At 39.2% G+C, this 24,129-nt stretch overlaps 1 protein-coding gene across 1 annotated transcript in view; it reads left to right on the top strand.

Annotated features, from left to right (window-relative positions):
- The window catches only part of necab2 (N-terminal EF-hand calcium binding protein 2), a gene marked incomplete in the record, with an annotated part of 133,244 nt that overhangs the window by 100,949 nt on the left and 8,166 nt on the right, over nucleotides 1–24,129 (top strand). The window contains 1 exon segment of the mRNA XM_035664951.1: nucleotides 21,488–21,600. Within this exon segment, the coding sequence (XP_035520844.1) occupies nucleotides 21,488–21,600 (113 nt within the window).

Here is a 24,129-nt window from a genome sequence, read left to right as displayed (position 1 = left end):
TAACAACGCATCCAGTGACCACACTGTTGCATGGGAGACGTGTCCTTCATTACCATGAACACACACACTGTAGTTTTTGAGTCAACCACATACACTGTCCTGCTGCCAAAAACTCACAGAGCACAAAATTCAATATTAATCCTGCTGAAAATAGTGCCCAGGCGAAGAAAGTTTAAGGTTATTGGAGTCTGGTTCAGGAGCGAGGGCAAAATGAGTGTGAGCTGGAAGCGGATAACGTGTCACAGTATGTGAGCCTGTACGACTGTTCCAAGAGAGCCTGTCTCATTCACATCTCCAATGGCCTGAGCTTTTGGGTATTACCAATAAAGATGAGACAGGGACAAGCACCATGTCTCCGTAGGATGGTTGGTTTACTTAGAGGAAGCTCGACCTTGGGGGGGCTCGGAGAAGCTGCTATCTTCTTGTTGTATTGAGTGTTCGGCATCTAATCAGGCATCCGGCCTTTCCTGTGAGGTGCTTCGATGGAGGAGAACCTAAAACACGCTGGGGGATTATATCTTCATGCCGGAGGCTGGATCTCCAGAGAAGTGGACTGGGAGAAGGAACTAATTTGTTAGCTAACGAGAAATGGATGATGGAACCTATGCTGAAAAAATCAACCAATTCTCTATTTTTTCATGTTGAAAATAACGTGCCATCAGTTAGGAATAACATATAAATGGAACGAAAGAATGTTCAGAAAGAAGCAATTGAAGCTATACTTGGGGCTAGAACATGCCACTCAGACAGTGGTTAAGTTATGATGGTATAATGTTTTGCTTGGTTTTTGATTGATGGTTCGTGAGTGTACTTGTGCTGGTGAAAGTTAGGAATCTGACATTTTTTGTTGCACAGTATACGTTAAAATCATTATATTATACGGCTCAATATCTTCTCCTTTATACCGTGCCACTCGTAACTGTGGCATTCAGTCCCCAAGGCTCATTAGATGCTTCTTCCCTGTACAGTCATAAATATTTTCCACAGTTCAACACCATTCTATAATACAGCCACCAAAACAGTATCTAAGCTTTATTAAATCTAAGATAGGTATAATCTCATGAAGCAATGGTTTGGGATTTTTCAGTCTTGGTCCTATTCCATAACATTGACCTTTCTTTTCTCGTTTTCTAAGCAAATCTAAGCAAGATATGCTTGCTCACCCAAGCACAATGTTCCCAGCTTCTCCTGGAGATCCAGATTGTATTGTTAAAGCATACCTTCAGGTCTCAGTGGGCAGCAAAAAGTATGGTATACAGCGAACATAAATTGATTTTTAATGGTGGGGAGGAGGGGTCTTTAAGCGAGCCAACTCAATCATAATCTTGAATCCAATTTAATTTTTTGACTACGGTCCTTCATGAAACTGCTTTTTGGTGTGTTGGCTCCACTGGTCGCGTGGTCTTGTGTAGTTTTGCCCGAGGTTTGAAGCACATGACCATAGAAAATCATTGGATTCGAATGTCCGTAAAAACAAAAAAATAACTTGAGTGTCTAGGAAAGGTTAGGTTTGTATAATATCAGTCTCTGTTCAAGTCAAAAGTCAAGGGATGCTTTCCTCCGGCCAATTGGATAACCGATAATTCAAATCCTTCCCTAGCTCGTGTTTCAAAGTTGGTCTCTCCTCTTGCTCGTCGATATAGCAAGTTCTCCTCTATCGAGGAGTACAAGGTGTCGCCCAGTGGGAGACATTCCTGATCAGATGCCAGAACCACTTACAACTTACAACAAGAAGTAGGAGCTACAGCTTCTTCCCTACGAGTCCCCTCACGCTAAGAGGAATACTCGAGACATCTCTCTGAAGAGTTAAACTCTAACCATTCCTGAAACGGAGATAACTATTTCGCTTGCTTGTACCCTTGATTCATTCTTTAATTTGGTAAAAAAATAACCAAATAGCTCTCATGGCCATCTGCATTGATGATGATGCGGTTCTGAATGCAGATCAGATCTGGCTCTCTTGAATCAGTCCGGTACGGGCCGCTCACTATATATCTAGCGAACAACACCTGCTCTAGATATCTGCGCTGATCTGATCACACTCCATTTTGCCGGGCCGTGTCTGAAATCAGACTACCAATGTAACTATAACTAAAAACAATTACCTTGCCTGGGCACATTTTCCAGTCAGGGGATTAAGACATTGGTAATTTGGATGTCTGTGGTGTTATTTTGTATGAGCCGATTGTGTTGGTTTTGGATTGACTCATAATAATCTTATACAGTGTTGTGTGTTCATTGTTATGAAGGAACACGTCTCCCATGTTAATCAGTTGGGCTCTCTGATGAACTGTGTTTTTTTAATTGTACGTTCTTCTTGTGTGACCCATTATATTGGAGTCTATGGATAGAAGAGGGATAACACAGGCTATCTTTAATAAACCAGCAGATCATAGCGACACTATCTTGCAGGATCTGCTCACTGTGTGTTTGGTTTGGTTCTACCCATGGATTTGTTTGAAAGAAAAATATACGATATCCTCGCCTGCCTATCTTACATGACAGCTCATACTCTCGGCTGTGGACTGAATTACGGACTAGGATGATGGGTGTGCATCTTTTTAATCTTCGCTGGCTACTTGCGATTTTTGACTCAAATCTTCCTGTAATAACAATGTGTGAGATAATAAGATCATTCTATAACGTATAGTGCCATGTCGTAACACAATTAACAAACGTGGATTAAAAGTCGTATACTACTAGTTACACTGATTCATGCTCTGTGTTTATTCCGCATTAACACTCCTCTTAAACTTTGTTTGCTTAGTGAACCCTCTCGCAGCAATGTCAGTTTGCTTCTCGCTTCGACGTTACTATAACATACCAATTCTGTATTGTTAAAGCCTCTCTTTCTCCCTTCTCCACTGCATACCGGTGATGAGAGTCCGATCGGATAGCTGCAGAATCTAGAAGCATGCCGGATTTTGTGTCATCGTTGTCTTTAAGATCTTCACGAGGGAGGGTTTGCTACAAAGAGTCCTGCCCAGCTATATCTCTGTATCTCTGTTGTCTTGTCTCTGGGTACTGCTGTCTCCGTCGCTGGTCGTGCCCTGTCTGCGCTCCTTCTCGCGCAATACTTTTGATGATTTGTTTGAGCCACTATGGTCTGAATACTCGGGTTCGTTGTGGTAAAACTGTTGAGGATTTCCATCAAGATGTGCTTGTTTACTGCTGTCCTCTCATTCTCTATTATCCCTATTACAAATATACATAAATATAATATCATATTTATCTAATAGTTAATTCCTCCACTTGGGCCTTAATGTTCTCACAGATTTGGACTTTTCTATTCTCCAATTATTATTTCACTGTTCATTTTAAGTATTGAAAATAGTATTATCCATATGCTGCCATATAGAAACGCTTTCACCTCTGCAATTATTTTTCTTATTATAGTTTTCCCTTTGATAACACATCAATTGAATCGAATCGAGGATCAGTTTACTGTCATCCTTGCAGTGACTAAGTTCCTTCTATGTACGTCCTATGTTATTATTTTATTTCTAAATACTTTTGACATAGTCACCTAAGCTTGGGCTGAGACAATCACCTGGTACTGTACCTGGTGCTCTTTATGTCATTCATCTATGTGTTTTGGTCTATTTTTTATTGAATTTCTATTTTTATTCTTTAATATACATCTATGCACCCTGTAATTTCATCAAAACCCATAGTGCCCCCTCCAATGCAATACGCATAATAAGGATTTTGGTATATAATTACTCCTGTAATGATTTGTGCATGAATTGCGGCCTAGATAAAAAGGCAAGGAAAGGTAATAGTGCTCATTATTGGAGATGAGATTATTAACATGTAAAAAGCTAACGCTCGGAACTGGGCAGGCCCCTGAGAAAAATCTCCCCCCCTCCTTGCTCTTTTTTGCGCACCTCCTAACCAAGAGAAAGATAGTAGCGGCATGGTTATCGCTAGTGTATTTTAAGAGAATTTATGTCGATGAAAAAAGGAGTGATCTCATAGACATGGAGAAGAAATGATAAGGTAAGGGTACAATCCTCTTCCACGCACAAGCAAATAACGATTAACCGAGATGATGTTTATCAACTGCTCCCACATGGAGCGCAATCTACAAGGAGGAGGAACCGCTTCAGATAAAAGCCATAAATGATAAGATCTCTGAAAACCATCTTATGCTACATAGAACTGCAATATAGATTACCTGTACACAAAAAACCCTTAATAAACCAAATCTAATACAAATAACAATGTGTATCATAATATATGTCTTGTGATGTTAAAAGGTCTCCATAATGCATTAACTTGGGAAATACAGTGACAATAATTATTATTTTAGTATGAGTCAATTGATCTCCGAGGCACACATTTACCTTATTGCTATATTTTGAATATGAAAATACAGGCTTTCCGTACTGTCTTTTTGTGAATAGGTGTGCTTATTTGCTTTCTTCGACAGCTGAACAGATAACAGTCCAAATTGTTATGTAACATTAAAAATGTAGTCTAGAGCCAGCAATCAGCTGGTTTATTTAAAAAACCCTCAAGTTGTCATAATGTTAGTTTTATAAATTAAGCCAAAATAGATAATCGAATCAATTTAAATAAATTGGTATACCCTGTAAAAAAATCGTGTTTTAGACTAAGAGACAGAGCATGCTGTACGGAGAAGAGAACTTAAGAACTGAAACTAGATTTGCAAAAGCGCAATAGACAAGAATCAGATCCAGGTGGATTTTATAGTGTCAGCTACAGCTGTGCATAAGATAACAATTATTTTTTGGCATTAATTTGAGCTAAGATTACATTAGTCTCACAAGAGACAGACAGTAAAAAATGACTAGCTAGCATCTTGTTCGTGATGCGCTAGGTAATTGGTGATCTCTTACTCTCAGATAACGGAACACTTGATATGTTGACTGTGGCTCCCTGCACTATGGATTAATTTTGGTGACGCGAATAACAGATCCATTACGTACAGTGATTGGTAAAAACTGGAAGATCAATAACAATCTTTATGAAAGTGAGGTGTATTTTTCTGTGGTTTTTTGGTGGTCTGACGTCTATGCCAAGCTGCTCCAGTCTCACTCAAGGTCACCAGGTGCAGAACGAACGGGGACGTCCAGCGCAGCCTCCCCAGTTGAACTATACAATACCTCTTGAGTTCCAGAGAACGCAAGGGGTGGCAGTGTTTGACTCAGTTCGTTTCTCAGATAGGAACTTATTTTGCTAAAAAGCCACCTAGTATGTTAGATGCCGTTTGCTAGTTAGGCTTGGTGCATACTACATTAGCTGACTCGTATGGCCCCAGGGTGCCAGGAGCCCAAGACATGCTATTTGTCCGGTCTGGCCGTGCTGTTTATAGAGACTGAGAGCTCTCCTCAGCATCCGATCCAGGAGTAGTTTGTAGTGTCTGCTATAGCTGCTTGACCTGTGGGTGAGAGCCACTACAACAGTCGCGCTATAATAGCCATAACTAGATTGACATAGGTCCTCTTCTCACCATGGGCTGCCTATATTGAAATTATGTCAGAAGTACATAATTTGGATGTACAGAAGAGAACTTTTGCTTAACTATATAGTTTGATTGTTTGAGTTTTCCTGCTTCTCTGTATCATGGTTTTTAAAAAAGAATTGTTGCATCAAGCTAGCTGTTAGGCCCAGATGTTCCAGCCTCCTACTTGCTAATGCTTGAAACGGGCTGGCTTTTCTTGGCTGTGCCTTTATTGTTTACGTTACATGTTGACATTTGAATTTGTGCGTAGTCATTCTTCATCATCTATAAATCTCAAGCAAGGGAGGTGATATACAATCAGATGAAATGGAATTGTGAAGATGAGAAGCAATGAATATAAACTGCGTGTATCCTGTGTTTTATTTTGTTATGGACGATGTCATCTTATTACACTGTGTGGATATTGTCTCTCTCTTTGAGTAACAAAAGGATGCAGGCTATCTATAGATAGCGTGTTAATGCGGTCAGCATTACGGTTAGGCTAGCCATGGTCCAAGAGGTGAGCCTTATCTTGCCATAGCACTCTCCTCTGGTCCTGAGTCAGCACTGGTTGCTCGTGTTTTGATGTAATTATATTTGGTTATATTCCTCTAATATAGGTGCAGATCTGTCGCATCTGATATGCGAGCTCTGTGGAGTGCGACCTGTTCATACTGTATGAAGATTCCTATCAATATATTATATATAAATCTTGATTTTATTTTTATAAGGGTCTTCACAGCGTCTGATGTCCTTCTGTGAACTTCACTTCTCCTCCTCACCTCCTGACTGTCCTCGTTCTATTTATCTACATCTTATTGGAGCATACATTATAATAAAGTGATTATTTTGTTGCCATGTACTCAGGATACGCTTAGTCATCATATATAGAACACAGTGTGATGTGTTTGCTGTCTCATTGATCTTTTTCTTTCTATCCCTTCCAGTTTCTTCGCTTTTGCTCTTTATGTTTTTTTCTCTCTCCTGCATGTCGCGCCTTTTCGCTGCTCCTCTATTCGTCTCGCTCTTCCTCGTCCTAGATCTATCTTCTCCGTAGAGGCCTACTTATGTTTTAAAGATGCCAACCCTATGTGGTACGGCTTCGGGTACATTGTCCTTTTTTCTTTGTCGTCAATTCATGCCTTACATACATTGCTTGTTTATTAACTGTTATTGTTTTTAATTGGCTGTTCTGGCTAATGAATTTGGAAAGGTGATGGTTATCACAGAGTATCAATTATTCTGTCCTGTCCTGGTTGTGTTTAGGGCCAAGATACAGCATGTGTACAGTGAAAAGTTTGTGTCAGAGATAATATATTTTATTGCCGCGTGGAATGTACTGATACCGTCTCCCTCCCAATATGGATTTAGAGGTATTCTCATGCTATATTGTGTGATTCCACTTCAGGATCCACATTCTTTTTAATTCATTTTTTTATGTTATCATTGTCATTGTGTTGGTCGGTCTTGGTTATCACCACTTTGGTCCGCGACTGAAATTCTCAACAACTTCTGGACATATTTACCTCAATTTCTGTTCAGGCTCTTTCATGGGTGCTGAGTAAAGCTATTGACCAGTTTTGGTGATCCCTGATTCATTATACCCTACTAGTAGGTGGGTGACGTGCCTACCATAGAATAGTGACGTTTTCCCTTAGTACCAGTGTGAATATTAATCGTGCAAATGCTAACTAGATATATGGATATGGCACATCTATCACTTGAAGACTAAAAGAGATAGAGCCATTAACTGTAGATCATTCCTCCAGTTAAATCATATGCCTTATTTCTGCTTTTTAACATGTTAAGTTTTTGTTTTTGGAAGAAGTGTACATATATATGTTCCCCCCTGAGTTTATCTGAAATGATTCTTTTAGAACTTTTGTACATAAGCGATTTATTGACAGCATAAAACTATTGGGGTGGCTAGTGGTGTGGCATCCGCCAATGAGAGAATATGCCTATCTTCTCTCACGCCTCGGAGTCTATTCCATACCCTGTTTTTTTTTAATTATTTTTTTTATGTGTGAAGTTAATAGTCAAACCAGAATATACAAATAGGTGAATCCGGACGGCTGGCGCTTTTTCTCAGATTGGAAAACAAGTTTGTGGCGTTGGTTTGTGCTCTTTGTACTGAAAGAACCACTCTTGAGTTGCCTTCTATAGTTAATCAATTATTTTTATGTTATCATATTAGATATTAGAAAGTAGGGTGCGTTGTATGTGATGACCCCCTAGATCGATGCGGCATGATTAAGAAATACTTAGAGGAATAGACAAAGTGGTGCTGTTGAGATTTAAAAAACACTTCAGTGCGCCACCGAGTTAATTAGAAAAAAACCAATCCTCTCTACCAACCCCGTTAATAAAAAAGAAACATAACAATAATGTGTCCCTTTTGGCCTTTATCTTTTCTCCTGCCTTTCCTCATTTCTGTTCACTCTGCGCTCTTTATTATGTCACCTAGGTAACTCATTTTAACCGACGCCCTGCACGCGGTGCCTGATCCGAACCCAGCATACGACTCAGTGCTGAAAATCCTTTAGTATTTTTTTCCAAGGAGAAACCTCTTGCCTAGTCTATCTTCTTCTCTGTTTTGTATTTTTGGCTTCTTCTCGTCTCTCTCTCTCTCTTTTCTCTCTGAAGATGTTAGGCCTCATGAAGGTATCCACCAGGACTGACAACCGTATAGCATAGTGGTTATAGTGTCGGAATTTCGCATTTACGCCTCTCGTCACATAGACACGAAATCGCCCTATGTATCAATGCTCAGCTCCAAGCTCCACCGCATGCGCGAATGATGTTGTCCACCTAGATACAAAGGTTAAATGCACATGCTAAAATTTCGGCTGCCTGCAACACTGCAGAGTGCTTATCAAAGCTGTCCAACATCTGTATCGTACCTCTCATATAGACACTTAATATTGATTTGCTCTTTATATTTATGGTGGATTCCCCGCCTTGTGCTTTGTGTGTGATATGCGAACTCATCCTAAAGTAGAGTCTTTGTTGGCAGAGAGGAGGGATGATTGCTTTGAAAGGGAGTCGAACTATATCGCGTTTTGTGATTCTCTACTTCTTCGCTCGCGTGAGGATGTGATAGTGTCAGATGTGGTTATATATGGATTGAGCCGACTGTGCGGAGGAAGGTGTTGTAATAAAATTTACTGTAAAGGTGAAGAGGAGCATGACCTTGTTAAAAGTAATCTGTGTTTAGAAGGCAGGAAAGGGTTGTTTATCAGAGGAATAGGTGGTGCAGGTGTAGCATAAGAGGGTGACATGAAGGGGTGAAAGGTGTCTGGCAAAAGATTTAACTCAGAACGATTTTTAACAATTCTGTTCAGCGCTGACTATTATTTAATATAGCACGCACACTAGTCTTTTATCGCCTTCCTGAGTTTGGACTCAATACAGATCAGTTTAATATTGACCCTTTTCCCTTGGTTTTGATAGCAAAGAACTCCGTAAACCAGTCTTGATTTATTCATCAAACCCAGGCACAGCAAGCCTGGAAGTCGGCAGTTTTGAGAGCTAAATCATCAGTGAAGGCTGTGGCGACTAGCTCTTTTTAGTGAAGATGTCAAATAACAGGAGAATAATAAATTGTATACTCTGGCTGCTGTGTAGAGATTTTCATGATTATTAATGTGTAATGTACAGAGAAGCAATTTGATTGAGGGTGCCAGCTGTTTGTGAAATGTTTTTCTGCGCTTCTTAATTGGTCAGATTTTCCGTTAGATTGGTAGTATGCTAATAGAGAGAGGAGATGTGGCAGGGATAACAATAAGATAGAAAACAATATTTATCTTACTCAATGAAAGGAAAATTAACATGAGCTATGCATAAGACAATAATTCAAATGAGACAACTCAATCCAAATCACAATTACATTAGAGCTAGACCAAACTATGAAGCAGAGAGCGAGCTCTTGTTGGACTCTGCCTAGCTATATACTAATACCTGCCGTGCTAGCGATTCCATACTTCTCCTCTTCTCAGTAGGACATAAGCCGTTGTGGTTTTGGTTTGATTAACTTTTACGTTCATATATCATTGGCTTTAGTTGTAGTCTTAAGTGTCTCATAGTTTTAGCTTTGATGGTTTTTCTGCCTTCTTCTCTGAAAAATAGAAATTATGGTGAAATATTATCAGGGGACATTTGTGAGAGATATAAATAAACGACTACTTAAATAGACTCTAACATAAAGTACTTTGAGGGGTCTCTATATTAAATAATCTGTAGACCATGTCGTGCTATTTTTTACCATATGCATTTTATCCATGATATATAGTTTTCTGTTATCTTTTTTATCTCTAATGCTATGATGTGTATTCGCTTACTTGCCTTTAGATAAAAATATTACATAGGACGTTGTATATTGATGTATGGAAGCTTTGCCTCTATGGGTCTGTGCCTAACTTTACAGTCTTGAGTAATAAAACTTATATATAGTCAATGTTCAATAACGTTAAATATATCCAAATTAGTTCTTCTCTATATACCTAGCCTATAAAAGAGTTAACTATACAAAGTCGCTTTGTCAATTGAGCTAGAATGTGATTTGCGCTAAAGTACATGCAAGCAGAAAGGTTTTTATAATAGACTATATCTGGTTTCCTATCTAACCAAAAAGATGACCTGCTCCTGCGCCTAAGCTTCCTAAACTGATAATAGTGGAGGAAGAGTATGGCAATAGTCATGTTTGGATTAAAATGCCTATGATTAAACTTAGCATGCTTGTTTTCCTTCCAATCTGGCAAAAAACTAACCTGACTGAAGGACAAACTCTCCAGAGATTAAAAATTTGATTTCTGGTAAACATGTTTGTTTTTGTGAACGCTGCCTGAGAATTGCCAAAATAGAGAGGTTTTTCCAAACCCCTTTATCAAGAGACATTAACACCTGAAATTTAGGGATCGATTTGGAAAAGAAATTGAAAAGAGAGGCAGATGATTTTATTTGATTTGGGAGATCAAATACAGAGAAGAAAAATTCACTGGGATTAGTAAAAAAAGCAGAACGCTCTCAGTAAATTGTGATATATTTAATATATGCAGTCACTAATTTAGTTGTTTATGCCCTTTATAGATACCACTACTAAGAAGATTCATTCGTTATAAACAGCAAAGTGAGTTATTAACAACGTGGAAGATTAAAGAGCAGTGGGTATCAGTGGGAAAGATACAAGCAGGTTTGCAATTCAGATAATCTCAAGGGTGCCCGCTTGGGTGTATTTGTTGTGAGAGAAGAATTAGAGGATACAGAGAGACATTGCTCTTTTAGAGAGAACTGTTATTGGCGTATTTTTGTCTGGCAAGCTTTGCCATTTTCACGTCTTTCTTTCATGAGGTTTTTTTGCAACTTGATGCACATCAGGGACACTGATAATAAAATAATGTTCATTCGCTTTGTTGGGTTTCAAGTTTTTACAATTTTCCAGAGCTTTATGGCATAGTATGTTTTGTGCCAGGTAAGTTTCCTCTCTTGTAATTTCCCTATAAATCATGAAGTTCCTGAAAGAGATTTGTTTTGTTTGTTTTATCAGGCAAATTGAAAAATGAGCGGACGCAGTCCAAGCGCATTAGTAATTGGTGAAACTCAAAGTGTTCAGTTGGCGCCATTTTTCCAAATTTCCAGCCCAACTTTGGCCCCATTTTAATGCAGCAATGTTTCCTTCCGAGATGGGATTTTAATACACGTGAATACATTGGGTTGGCTGCACACTACACACAGTCTCTTCCATTAACTGATTCTATATTGAGGTTTGATTACACATATGTTTGTTGCTGCTTTGTGTTTTTTTCTGTTGTGTTTGGAGAGAGCTGATTCTTGTTTCTGCACGGCTTCAGATATCGTTCGTAAACCTTTTCCCTTAGTTTTCATCCATCTTCCAATTTTACCTGCCAGAACTGTAAATCTGTTAAGAACAGGAAGAACACCCGAGAACAAATCCCTTTTTATCTCACTGCACTACACAAAAAAATAAGCTACATACCAACAAAACAAGCTGGACAGTTAAAATACTAATGTTGTTAACCTATTGCCAGTAGCCGACTAACTTAGCTTAGCATGGAAACAGGCGGAACAGCAAGCCCCCAGGAAGAGCGCCAGGCTTTGAAGCCAGTTTTATATAGTGGCCGACCGTGTGATTGCAGCAATGGCGTCCATCCTGTGATGCACACTGGCCTAAAAATAATTTTCCCCATAAGGTTACATTGCGAAAGAAGCTGTTTTTTTAATTTATTTTAGCATTAACAGCCCCACAAAATGACAGGTTTTACTATCTGAATTTGATCCGATAACATTTAGAAAGTCTAGAGGACTGAAGAAGCAGTATTTAATCTGGTGGCGTGTCACTGGATGTCCCTCAGGTAGTCACAAGATATTTAGCTGCCAATGTACAGCAGTTTTGTTTTTCACCTTGTTGGTATTTGAGTCTAATATATATTATAGCATATTTGTCTCCATGTAGCAAATAATGTGTTATTGTTGCCTGTCCTCCCTGGGCTGCCAGGTCTGTCTGTGACGACCAGTCTCTAGGGCCAGTAGTCCACTGAGTCTGTAGCTCATGTCTTTCTCAATGTCCCATCAGTCATGGTGGTCAGATATTCTGCTACCGTGTACTGTCGGTTTAGGGCAAATAACACTCCATTTTACTTTAGAGTTTTTGTGGTATCTTTCCAGTAACTCTTTTTTTTTTCTTTTTGTCTTGTTATAGTTGGTTGGGCCAGATTGTCTGTGGGCTGTGCTGAGGCTCTGTAGGGTTGGAAGAGGTTAGGGAATTGAGTCTCAGTACCAGTTGGCTGAGGGGACTTTTCCTGGTTCATTGCTTGGTATTTTTTGTGGGGGAATGTTTGAGGGTCACTTGTTTTTAAGTTATTATAAAATTTGACAGCTCTTTTTTTCATTTAAATTTGGAGGGGGTATTGCCCCACAGTTTATCACGGTTGAACTTCAACCAATCAGATCAACAAACCATATGTATGTAGTCAGACTCTTACCGAAGCCAGGTGGGAGAAAAGTGAAAAGATATTTCCAAGGAGAAAAGCTTTGAGTGCTTTTCTTAGCTCTTCTTTCAATGAAGAAATACTCTCCAGTTCTGATAGAACTGCCGACCCCTGTAGCTGCCAGTACTTACTCAAAAGGCACTGATTGGTCCAATACCAATGTCCCAGGCACAAACAGGCAAGATGGATTCTCGCATGATTTTGTCTTTTGGGTCCAGCTGTCTTGCAAAATCATGTAATTTCCCATCTTTCGGTCCCCTATTTTCCATCATCTCTCTATTATTACTATCAGTAAAAAGTCCCCTGAAATAAATAACTCGCTCAGCATGTAACCTTCAGCGAACAGTTCACTAAATCACTTGCAGATCATCTGCAAATTATTTAATATCAGGTTACAGGAGAGGGGTGAGGATTCGTTTCCTAAAAATATAAGGAAAATGTGATATTCACAAGAAATAATCTACTTCAAATTCATCCAAATCGCTCGATTTACACAAACTTCCTGCAGTTATTGTGTTTACTTAACGTTTATCAGTTGTTCTGTACTGTTTTAGAAAAACTCTGTGAAAACATACTACCTAGTAAAAATAACTTAATCAGGAATGTTACTGTAACTTACAGAACTAAGTTAGTTAGTAAGTTATTGTCTCTTAGAATTACTAGTAAAAGCTGCCGTTTGTGTTACTTAACATTTTCAATGTAATCTATTTCAACAATTTTTCTTAGTTTAGATAACTACAGTGCTTGTCATTTGTTAATTTAAGTTTACACTACTCTAACTCCTCCAAAAACCTGCCCTGCAGCTACACTTGGTTCAGGTATTTGCTTCCTTTTAAAATTCAAATAGCATTGTTCTCATCTGCCTAAATAAACCTGGACTGAAGGAGCAAACTCGTCAGAGATTAAATATATTTCTGTAAACATGTTTGTTGTGAACGTGCCCTGAGATGCATACAGAGAGGTTCAGCAAACACCCTTATCAAGAGACATTAACACTGATTAAAGGGATGATTCAGAAGACAGATGGAAAAGCAAGAGGCAGAATGAATTTATTGATGTTGGGAGGAATTCATAAGCAGAGAAGAAAGAAATTCATCTGGGATAAGAAAGAAGCAGACTCTCAGTAAATTGTGATATATTTAATATATGCAGTCACTTAAAAGTTAGTTGTTATGCCTCATGATAGCCACTACCTAGAAGTCATTACAGTATGTAAAACAGCAGAGTGAGTTATGTAGCAACAGTGAGAGGACATTAAAGAACAGTGATATCCCAAGTGAACAGATATACAAGCAGGTTGCATCAGTACATCTCACAGGGTGCCGCTATGGGTGTATGTGTGTGTGAGAGAGAGAATCATAGAGGAATACAGAGAGACATGCCTCTTTAGAGAGAACGTGTTAGTGCCGTATTTGTCTGGCAGCTGCCATTTCAACCCCGTCTTCTTCATGAGGTTTGCAACTTGATGGCACCTCAGGGATTCACTGCTAATAAACAATATGTATCATCGGCTGTGTATAAAGTGTACAATTTTCCAGAAGCTTTGCATAGTGTATGTTTTGTGCAGGTAAAGTTCCTCTCTGTAATTTCCCTATAAATAGCAGTGAGTCTGAAGAGATTTGTTGTTGTTTTATCAGGCAAAATATGAATGAGCGGCCCGGCAGTCCCACAGCGCATTAGTACATTGTGAAACCTCAAAGTGTTCAGTGCAGCCATTCGCCCAATTTTCACAAGGCAACTTGGCCCATTTATAATTGCAGCAATAGTCTCAGAGATGGGATTTTTAATACACGTGATAACATCTGGGTGCTGCACACTACAACCACAGTCTGCTTCCATTAACTGATGCTATAATTGGAGGTTCCGATTACACATAATTTGTTTTGTTGCTGCTTTTGTTTCTGGTTTGTGTTGGAGAGAGCTGATTGCTGTTTCTGCACGGCACTTCCCAGATATCGCTTGTCAGTCAAACCCTTTTCCTTAGCTTTCCATCCATCTCCAATTTACCTGCAGAACTGTATCTGTAAGAACAGGAGACACCCGAAGAATCAGAATCCCCTTTATCTCACTGCACATACACAAAAATAGGCATACATACAGCAACAAAAACAAGCTTGACAAGTTAAAATACACTACTGTGTACAGATATAAATATATATATACATTAACAGACAGTAGGACAATAGTGCAATGGTGTAGAGTGTAAAGCATGCTGAAATAAATAGGTGGATATAAAAGAATACACCGTGTGCGCAGCTTACATAGATTTCTGTTTGACTGATGCTTTTTTTTTTTTAATAAACCTGTATGAACAATGAGAATAAATCATTTACAGGTTCAGTGGATGTTTGAGACACAAGGTTATTGCACAGGGAGACAGGGTTAAAGCTGCAATCATTCAAATGTCAATGTGTGAAGTGAAGTGTGAAGTGAATATTGGACCTTGATTTGTGAGGTCACCAGAAACACAACTTGAACAAATGCTATTCTGGCTCCATGTCTGCTCCACCCAGTCTCACTTCCAAGTTATCAAATACTACAGCCCGGTCAGTGGCCCTTAAAACATGGCACTGTAGGTACCCCTGTAGCTCCATTTGTGAACACGCCTGCTGTCAAAGTGTAAAGAGCCAGAAAGTCCACATTTGTACCTAAATCTAAACAAACCACTTCACAACGTTACTACGCATTATTTTGAAACTGTACCTGGACGTTGCCTGTTCATTATTGCTAACTTGACCAGAAGTAGCAGATTTTACATATTCTTGCTAATTCTGCATGTCCAGAAATGACGCTAGAGAGATACTTCCAGCATCATATTTTGAAGCGTATAAGGGGAACTAACTAACCAAGCAGCAGTATTTGACAAACGGGGAGTGAGAACGTGTTGGTCCACAAGATGTGTGCAGCCAATTGTTATAAGCCAAACATGGGATTTTCAGGTTGTTTTGTAGTTCTGCCCTCAAGTGACAAAAAAATGTAACACTAGTTTTACCAAAATGCTGTTTATATATGAGCTGCTAGATAATATGACTTTAGTGTCCATTTTTAAGATCAATTGAACACAATTAGCCATTTTCCCTGCTAACTAACAGTGAAACATAACACATTAATTAAATTGACTTGCAATCAAGCAAAATCTGAAATCACACGTCTTGTTACGTCTGAGCCATGCTACTCCACTGGTTACTTTAGTGATCAAGTCAAGCAAACAACAACAACATTTGGCAGGATGCTGCAGGCCACGAATGATGACAACAGCTGCTGTAAGTGAACTGCTGCTGCTTATTGTAAGGTATTGCTTCTTCTTCTTCTCCCACTGCTGCAGTCTGCAGGTCGGGACACTGTAAACCATACTGTAGTCATCCATCATCCATCATCTATTATTGCAGCCTAAGGACAGATATGCAAATGACTGATGTAGGGGTTCTTTCTTTTTTCGTTTGAATAAATGAGGGATTCCTTGAGCCTGGAGCAAGTAGGAGGGAGAGCAGGAGAGAGGAAAAGAGGGAGGAGGGGTATGGATAGGCAAGAGGGACGGGGATGAAGAAGGAAGGAGTAGGGGAGAAGAGGGCAGGAAATAATAGAGAAAATATGGGGTTTGCTAGGAGGCTGAGTCTTGAGATGTCAAAAAAGAACTGGGGCAATGAAGAGAGGTGGAAGGAAGACATGAGGAGGAGGCAGAACTGGGGAGTGTGTGGGGAGATGAGGGGGTGCGAAGGTGTGAGAAGAAGACCTGAACGTGGTATTTCCCAGTTCCCATGGTAACGCTTGACTGATCCCCCCTTCCCCCTTAACAACACATACTCGCATATCTTTCTGCTTCTCCCATTTTCATACCCAGTGGGATAACAGCCCACACACTTAACACATATAGTACAGTATGCTGTATGTGTCCTTGATAGATGCTGATGATCTTTGCATATTTTATATAGTGGTCAGTACAAAGCGTCACTCTGGGGGGCGGGTTGCATACAGATGTAAGGATACAGAGAGAGAGAGAGAGGAAGAGAGGGAGAGAGCAGAAGCAGCACATAAGTTTTTAAATGCTTTACATTTGACATACTTTCAGCTCACTCACATTTCCTAGTATATGTCCTTACTATAGTACATCTACTTTTTGGTGGATTGTCCCACTCAGTGATGCAGAATTTCTGACTTCATGCTAACTCTTGAGCATACAATACTCCACTCTATTTTTAGTTCATTCAGGAAAGACAAGGTAACCTGAAGGCAGAAGCTGTATTTGATAAAGACGTTGGTGTTGACCCCGTCCATGAGATTGATGTATAAGGATAGAGCTCTGTAAGTAGCAGCCAATCAGAGATGCCCCTAAGGAGCCATGACGGGAGATTTAAACTGGTGACAGTGGGGCGGTGCATGTGCGAAGCTGGGAAGCCGCATAGATTGCAATGATAATATTCAAAGTATACAAACTATAGGGTCCACAGTTTAGAGATTGACCCTCAGTGTGATGACAAAATAGGCTGACAGTTGTCTTCGTTCTTGAACTTGCACTAAAAGCTTCATTTAGGTTAAAGTTGCGCAATACTTTAAACCTCAATTGTTTTCAACTATCTTGTTTTTTTCTCTTTGGGGTCACAGCTTAGCATAGTGAAACAAACACATTTTCTTTCCATTCTCACTTGGCACAAAGTTGACCCTTTCAGTTTATGTAATGTGTCATTTTCTATGTCACTGTGAGAAATCCTATCATCAAATGTTACAAATAGATTTCACCATTGTATCATGAAACAATCTGTATAAATAAACACTATGCTCATTGCGGCAATAAGAGAAGAACTCATCTTTTGTAAAGGTGAAAACCATGTTGAAGAATGCTGATGGAGCTCAGGAAAAGACAGAAATCAATAATATTTATACAAGCATATAAACCAGGCGCCACGTCTCTTTACGACATGGTGATAGTCAGCCATTTGTCCAATCAAACAGACTTGTATAGTCAATAGTGTCCTATAAACGCACGCACACACACGAATGCAATAATTTGCAAGTTTTACAGGCGCAAGAAGAAGCCCCATTATAGATGTTCTTGTGGACACAACACACACTCACACACGTACTGAACAGACACTGGCAGAGCAAATTCATTACAGTATACCACAGTGCATATATTGAAAGCTCAAGGCAGTTCTTAAACAATATAAAGTAATGAGCCGCAGACCTCTGACAGGAGTGTGTGCATATTTCAGAACTGGTGAGCCTTCAGGGAAAATCCCAGCATACACTCTCTTACGCTGTTTAATATCATCACATATCAATTCATTTCACTGCATATTAAACATATGCCCATCACTACATCTCTGCATTCATTAAATCTCCCCTTTGTCATCAATTTGAAGTTTGCTCTTAGCTTTACTTGTGTGTTACAAGATGGACAGTTTATAAGAAAATAGTCCATAATAAGTCTAATGTAGCTGTCACTGTTTAGTCCCTCTCACTATACAAGATTCATTTAAGTGCATCTCATAAATCCCTATTTCTGAGAAGTCGTTATTCAAATGCATATCAGAAACAGAAAGGAAAATGCTGTCTGACATTTTACTTGAGGAAATCAGCTACTAGCACACTGCGCTGCAGTGGCATAATGGATGGTAAAAATTCATGTCAGGCATTTAACTGATGTCTCAATCAGTTTCACTAAATTAATAATATTTGCTGAAAGGATTTCAAAAAATAAACTAAGGCATCAATTAGATGCCTGATTTTCTCTTTATTCTGCCACTGTGTTTAAAACAACACGGTGACGACCATCAAGGACACTGACGACCAGTCCTCAGTATTGTTTCTATCACACAATTACACACAAATTCTACATGATTCACATTTTATTTTGATTAGATTAGAGTCAATATTATTCAGTTTTACTCCATATAATCAGCTAAAATGTGGGTATTTAGTATTTCTCCATTATAAGTATACGTATCTGGCATTGTGGAGAAGGTTAAATGTAATTCTGTAAGGAGTTACACTTACAGAAACTATGTTGGCAGGCAAATGAATATAGAAATGTGCAAAATAAAGAAGATTAGACTTTTCTTTGGCCAGCCTAAATTTTCTGAGGCTGACTAATGAGGTCAGTATTTCTCCTGGCTATGGCCCTGAGCACAGTGGAAAAAAACAGTAAATCAGTACCCAAAGCAAAGCAAAGCAAAGCAAAGCTAACTCATTCAATTTTTTATTATTACTTCTGACCAAGTGTACTTAACAGAAGAGTTCAACATTTTGGGAAATATGTTCATTTGCATTTTTGCTGAAAGTTAGAAGATTGATACCAACCTCAGCTATGAAAGAAATATGAAATGATATTAAACATTACATTATTACCAAATGTATGAAAATCTGCATTTTGTGGGTTAAAAATGGATCAGCACGCCCTCTACTGTTTCGAATCACCCTTTACATTTACACAGGCCAATGCTACGATTCACAGCATTTATATAAAAAAACACCCACCTCACACAGCCTCCACTTCAAATGGGAGTCTGTAAAAACTGCTGCGCTCATTTTCAAATGTAATATGATGGAGATGCATCATTCACAGGAGTTTGTGCTAGTTTTTGCTAACTCTCTACTTAGTATTTTTATATTCTAGCGCATTGGTTCAGACTTGTGCTTTAGAAGACTATAAAAGCACCCCCACACTGACAATCCCACACACATACCGGACAGTTAGCCTCTCTGAGCCACTAGCTTAGCTAAAAAACAACCTGTTTGGCCATTAACACAGAGGTTAGCATTAGAGGCTCCTGATTCATCACCTCTGCAGGGCCACGGTGTGAGAGGGGAGCAGATGTAATTGTACAGATTTGGTCAGGGAGGCAGGAGGGTTAATGGAGTTGTAGTGATTAGATTAACAGAGGCTGCTGGGCAATGTAGTGTTTCTAATTGAGTTGGTAGGATGTCTGTGTGTGTTTGTGTGTATCTCTGTGTGTGTGTTCATGTCTTAAAGTAGTATGCACAGCTGTTATAAGTCTGTCAGGTTGTGTCACTGTTATGGGTGCTACACACATAGGCGCCCATGCAATCATTGCCTCACAGATAACACACACATACAACACATATCTGTACTCACCAACGGCCAGGTGCTCATTCTTGCAGCTTAATGTTGCAGTAATGTCGCTGCCTCATGACAGCAATTTAAGTTAACGGCAGCAGATAAACAGTGATGTCAAGAGATAAACAGTCATTACATGCCAATAAAACAAAGTGATAGAGGCACACTAACACACGAGTGGATGCAGACATGTTGAGTACTTAGAGCCTTCATGTGTGGAAGCTGCAAGAGCTGTAGCTAATATCTGCTAAATATAGAGGATGTTTTACAGCAAGTTGTATTTTCAGTAACTGCTGCATAATCTAGTATCTTTCCTGATAATAGCAACAACACTTCCTGTCTCTGTGGTCAGTGCTAGTATCTTAAAGAGAATTGGAAATATTTCTCAAGGAGGGGGGTTAAAGATTAAAACAGAACCAGACAGTGGCGAGAAACAGCAGCCAAGAGGGGTTACCAGCACGGGTTACCTTCCAAAATAGATTGAAACACAAAGAGCAGCAGTGATTTTCATCCAGATAAATATTTTTATTTATTTAATCATATCTGCAGTCTAGAGGAGACCCAGAATGAGGACAGAGAGAGACTGCACAGAGAGGAGGAGCAGAGTGGCGGCAAAGATAGTTGGTGTTAGGTTATGTGAGGTAAAAATTAAGTAAGCAGTGCAGCACAGGGCTGAGGTGGGAGAGGAAGATAAGCCAATGTCAGGTCAAATTGGTTAGTAAGTAGTTTGGGAAGAACAAATGGCTAAATACTAAATATAGATAAATAATGGTTAAAGTGCAGCGCAGCAGTAGTTCTCTTGTTGTTTTGTAAATGGGATATATACAAATAATTGCAAATGATCCTTGAGGTTCTGATGTACAGCACTTCTCACACACACACACACCTTTCACAGACTAAAGCTTGTTGACCACTGGGAAGGGACTTTCTGTACTGTACTATACAGAAAGTTAAGATCAAACAGAGAAATGTTCAATCTGTCTCACACACATACATACACAAACACACTAAGGCCACTGGAGATGTTATAGTTACATCGTCTTAGACCGCTGGGTCCCCAGGAAGCCTCCATCAAAACATTTCTATAGGCTGTGTGACATTATGAACACTTTGTATCTACCTGCAGGAGCCGGGGACTGTGGAAGGGCACTGCTTAATGCCCTTCCATCGCATTTCCACATCAGAGAAATAGTTTGTAGCTGAAGTGGAGGCATAACACTGACACCACAGATGAGTAACACACATCTCCTGGTAAATGCAGTTGCTATCATGAAACTGCTGCACCTTTTTGGAGGATTAAGTTAGTTAACTTACTTCTTTTATTAAAATGTTGTCAGGTTTTACAGTGTAAAAAGGTATATGTCTTTACATTCACAGTACTACTACTATGCATTAGCAAATAATGGACAAGTAGGAAATGCTGCCCGGATTACATTACTGTTTTTGTTTTTCAACGTAACAAGGAACCATTTATAGTTTATGTATTTGCAAACTCAGGTACTGCCATTTCATTTTACTGCCATAGTTTTTCATACAGTATTCACTCCTGGCAACTAAAGCCTGATTTATGTGATTATGTGTAGGCAACTAAAGCACTTGGTTACAGTTAGGGAAAGGTCGTGGTTATTTATTGAAAAAGTCAATGCTGACTTGAAGTTCAACACCAGACGCAGTGAACGTAATCAGTGCAGTAATTACATTTCCTCCGAAATGTATTTGGCAAAGCAGATTAAAAGTACAAAAATGTATTTTGGGTTGAAAAATGAGAAATGTCAGCCAACAAAGACAAACAAAAGAGCCAATTAAAAAGTTTCATTGTTTAGTACAGAACCATATATTTGTATTTATATCTGTCTGTTTGTAACAAACCCAGCGGCTTATACTTAAATGGAAACGTCAGTACAAAATTGACCTCCGTCTGTCTCTCTTCCTCTACAGTCCTTGTTGCTGATTCGTCAGGAGATGGTGGTTTCCCAGAAGAAGCTGGGCGAGTTTTGCGAGGCTCTGAAGCAGTACCTGAAGAATGTGTCCACTCAGAGAGACTGCTTTCAGTAAGTCTCACCAGCGCTCCACATTTTCATAAATGTACTGTCACCACTGCTGCTGCTGCAGAGTTTTAATATTTAATGTGTTCCATTTTCAGTGTCAGGACCTTACTGTTTTTCTCACTTTATTAAGTGCTACCTCAAATACTTCCTCCTCTGGTCTCACATTATGTCAGTATTTTAGTGTTCAAACACACAGTGGGTATTTCATCATTATCTTTCCCAAATCCCCAAAAATGCTGTAACTCCTGTGGGGTTTGGATCAGTCAGATACAAATATCATGCTGCATACCCAATGTGTATAATATTGTACCTGTAGTATAGTGTGATATACACATGCCTTCCTATTACAAACCTCCTGTGCTTTCCACTCGGAGCCTCAGGGTGCAGTGAAACTGTCTAATATCCAGAGAGATTTCTTCAAATCCCAGACTCAATATGCCTTATGCATAGTCCAGAATCATATTCTGCATATGCCCTTGGCAAGACTTAAAGGTTCTGGCTCTACTGCATTTCTTCTATTTGTATTATAGTTTCTCCCACTAGCAACTGTAGTCTGTACTTTGGGATAACGGGTCTGCAAGAGGGGCAGAGACAGAGGAATGACAGCTCCACATAATGCATACTGCCTTTGCATAATGTTACATACTTTTGGAGTAATTTGAGACATAGAAAAATTGCATTAACAGATTTTCTGGCTGTCTATTCAACATAGACAAGCCTAGCACATAGCATTTCTACAACAGGAAAGGAGAAAGTCGACTGAGGCAACTGTTATTGGAGCACAGAGCAAAAAGGGGTGGGACTTAAGAAGGATCAGTTGTTTTTAGAAGTTGCGTAAATTGAATGGAGATTATTTGTGTGTTATCAAGGTATGACATTAGCCTGAATGCACCTGTATCTGGAAGACCCAACTGCTGTATAGTCAGTTCCCTGTCTGAACCCACTGTACATCTTAAAGACAAAGAAACAAACAAATGTGAGACAACTTTATCAAACTAGTGCGTATGGAGTGAATATCCCTCGGAGTATAGTCATAAAAATAAAAAGATATTGTACAGTTGTAAATCTGCCTGGAACATCTTTAAAAACTGTTGAGATGGGAGATATGGAGTACATAGATTTATACTACACACTGGAGTATGCAGTATAGCCAGGTGCTTTTGGTCTGATGTAACCAAACTGAGGTGTTTGGCAGTCATTCCAAACAGTTTGGTATAATCCAACCAGCACACAGCAGAAACACACCGTGAAGCCTGGCAGTGGCAGCTTACTGCTGTGGGGATGTTTTATTTGCAGCAGACTCTGAAATCCTGGAGGAATACTTGCTGCAAAAGAAGTAGTTAAAAACAACATTAATGGTCTAAGAGTCCAGACCTCATTCCAGTCCAAAATTGATGGCAGGACTTCTGTTCACTCCCACAATCCACATGCAACCAGATGCAGCTGAGCTGTTCTCAAAGAAGAATGGAGAGAAATGTACCGTTGAGACAAGCTTACAGTATCCACAGAGAAGTTATGGCTGTAACTGCTGCCAAAGGTGTCTCTACTAAATGTAAAGCAGCGTAAATACATACAAAGGCTTTCAGATTGAGCAAGAACCACTGAGGTGTAATAATACAAATGTTTTCATGTATCTACATTTAGAAGTAAAAAATAAATAAATAAATAAATTCATATTTCTAATATTTGCACCCACCTCACTCCAATTTAGTTCACCATATTTTGTGACCTCCCAACAGAACAGTGCCAGCATATCTTGTCATAAATTGGCGCCTGTGGGGAGGGGATGTTTCAGAGCAAATAATGCCCTAAAATCATCTGGATGGAAGATGGAGAGTGGAATGGGGCAAAGGGTTTGGAGTCTGAGCAATTTGTTGTTTATCTTTTTGGTTATAAAGTGCTGTAGTGCCTCAGGCTCACGCTATTATGGAAAAGTTGGTCACACGCAATCAAATCCCTGTAGTGAACCATGGCTCTACCCCAGCTGTCAAGGGACAGGCTATGCTAAGAAACTTGAAATTGAACGTCCCGACCTTTGAAACTTATATAAAACCTCTTTTGCTGCTGTGAAAGTTCAGCAACTGGCACTATGATTTACTGATGCTGATCCCAGCACTGTTTTTAAGGCACATTTATCTCTATAATAAAAGCTGCTCCAGCATCGCCGTTTGTATGACACCACTGTTTGTCTGTGATGTAAACAAAAACCAGTTAACTTTTCATCTAGCGCCATCATCAGGTCAAAATATAATATAATAAAATAGTCCTATACTTTGCTTTATGACCAAATAACTTAATGACACTCCCATCAGCCTCAGTTATGCTTTGTATTAAGAGTTAATTAACCAATTAGACATGACAAATTAGATATTAGTTAAAGAAATCAAGGTTAAATCATTGATTTTAAATGTGCTACCTTACAAATGAAAATCCAGTTTTGCTCATTATTTGAAGAGTTTGGGCTTATTACTGCATATGGATTCTATATTTTATCAGTAACTCCATCCATCCATTTTCAAACATTTTCTGTAA

This window comes from Morone saxatilis, unplaced genomic scaffold (genome assembly GCF_004916995.1).
Source record: "Morone saxatilis isolate NCDOM2014 unplaced genomic scaffold, NCSU_SB_2.0 Contig2, whole genome shotgun sequence".
NCBI classification, from domain to species: Eukaryota; Metazoa; Chordata; class Actinopteri; family Moronidae; genus Morone; species Morone saxatilis.
This window is presented reverse-complemented; position numbering and strand designations above follow the sequence as displayed.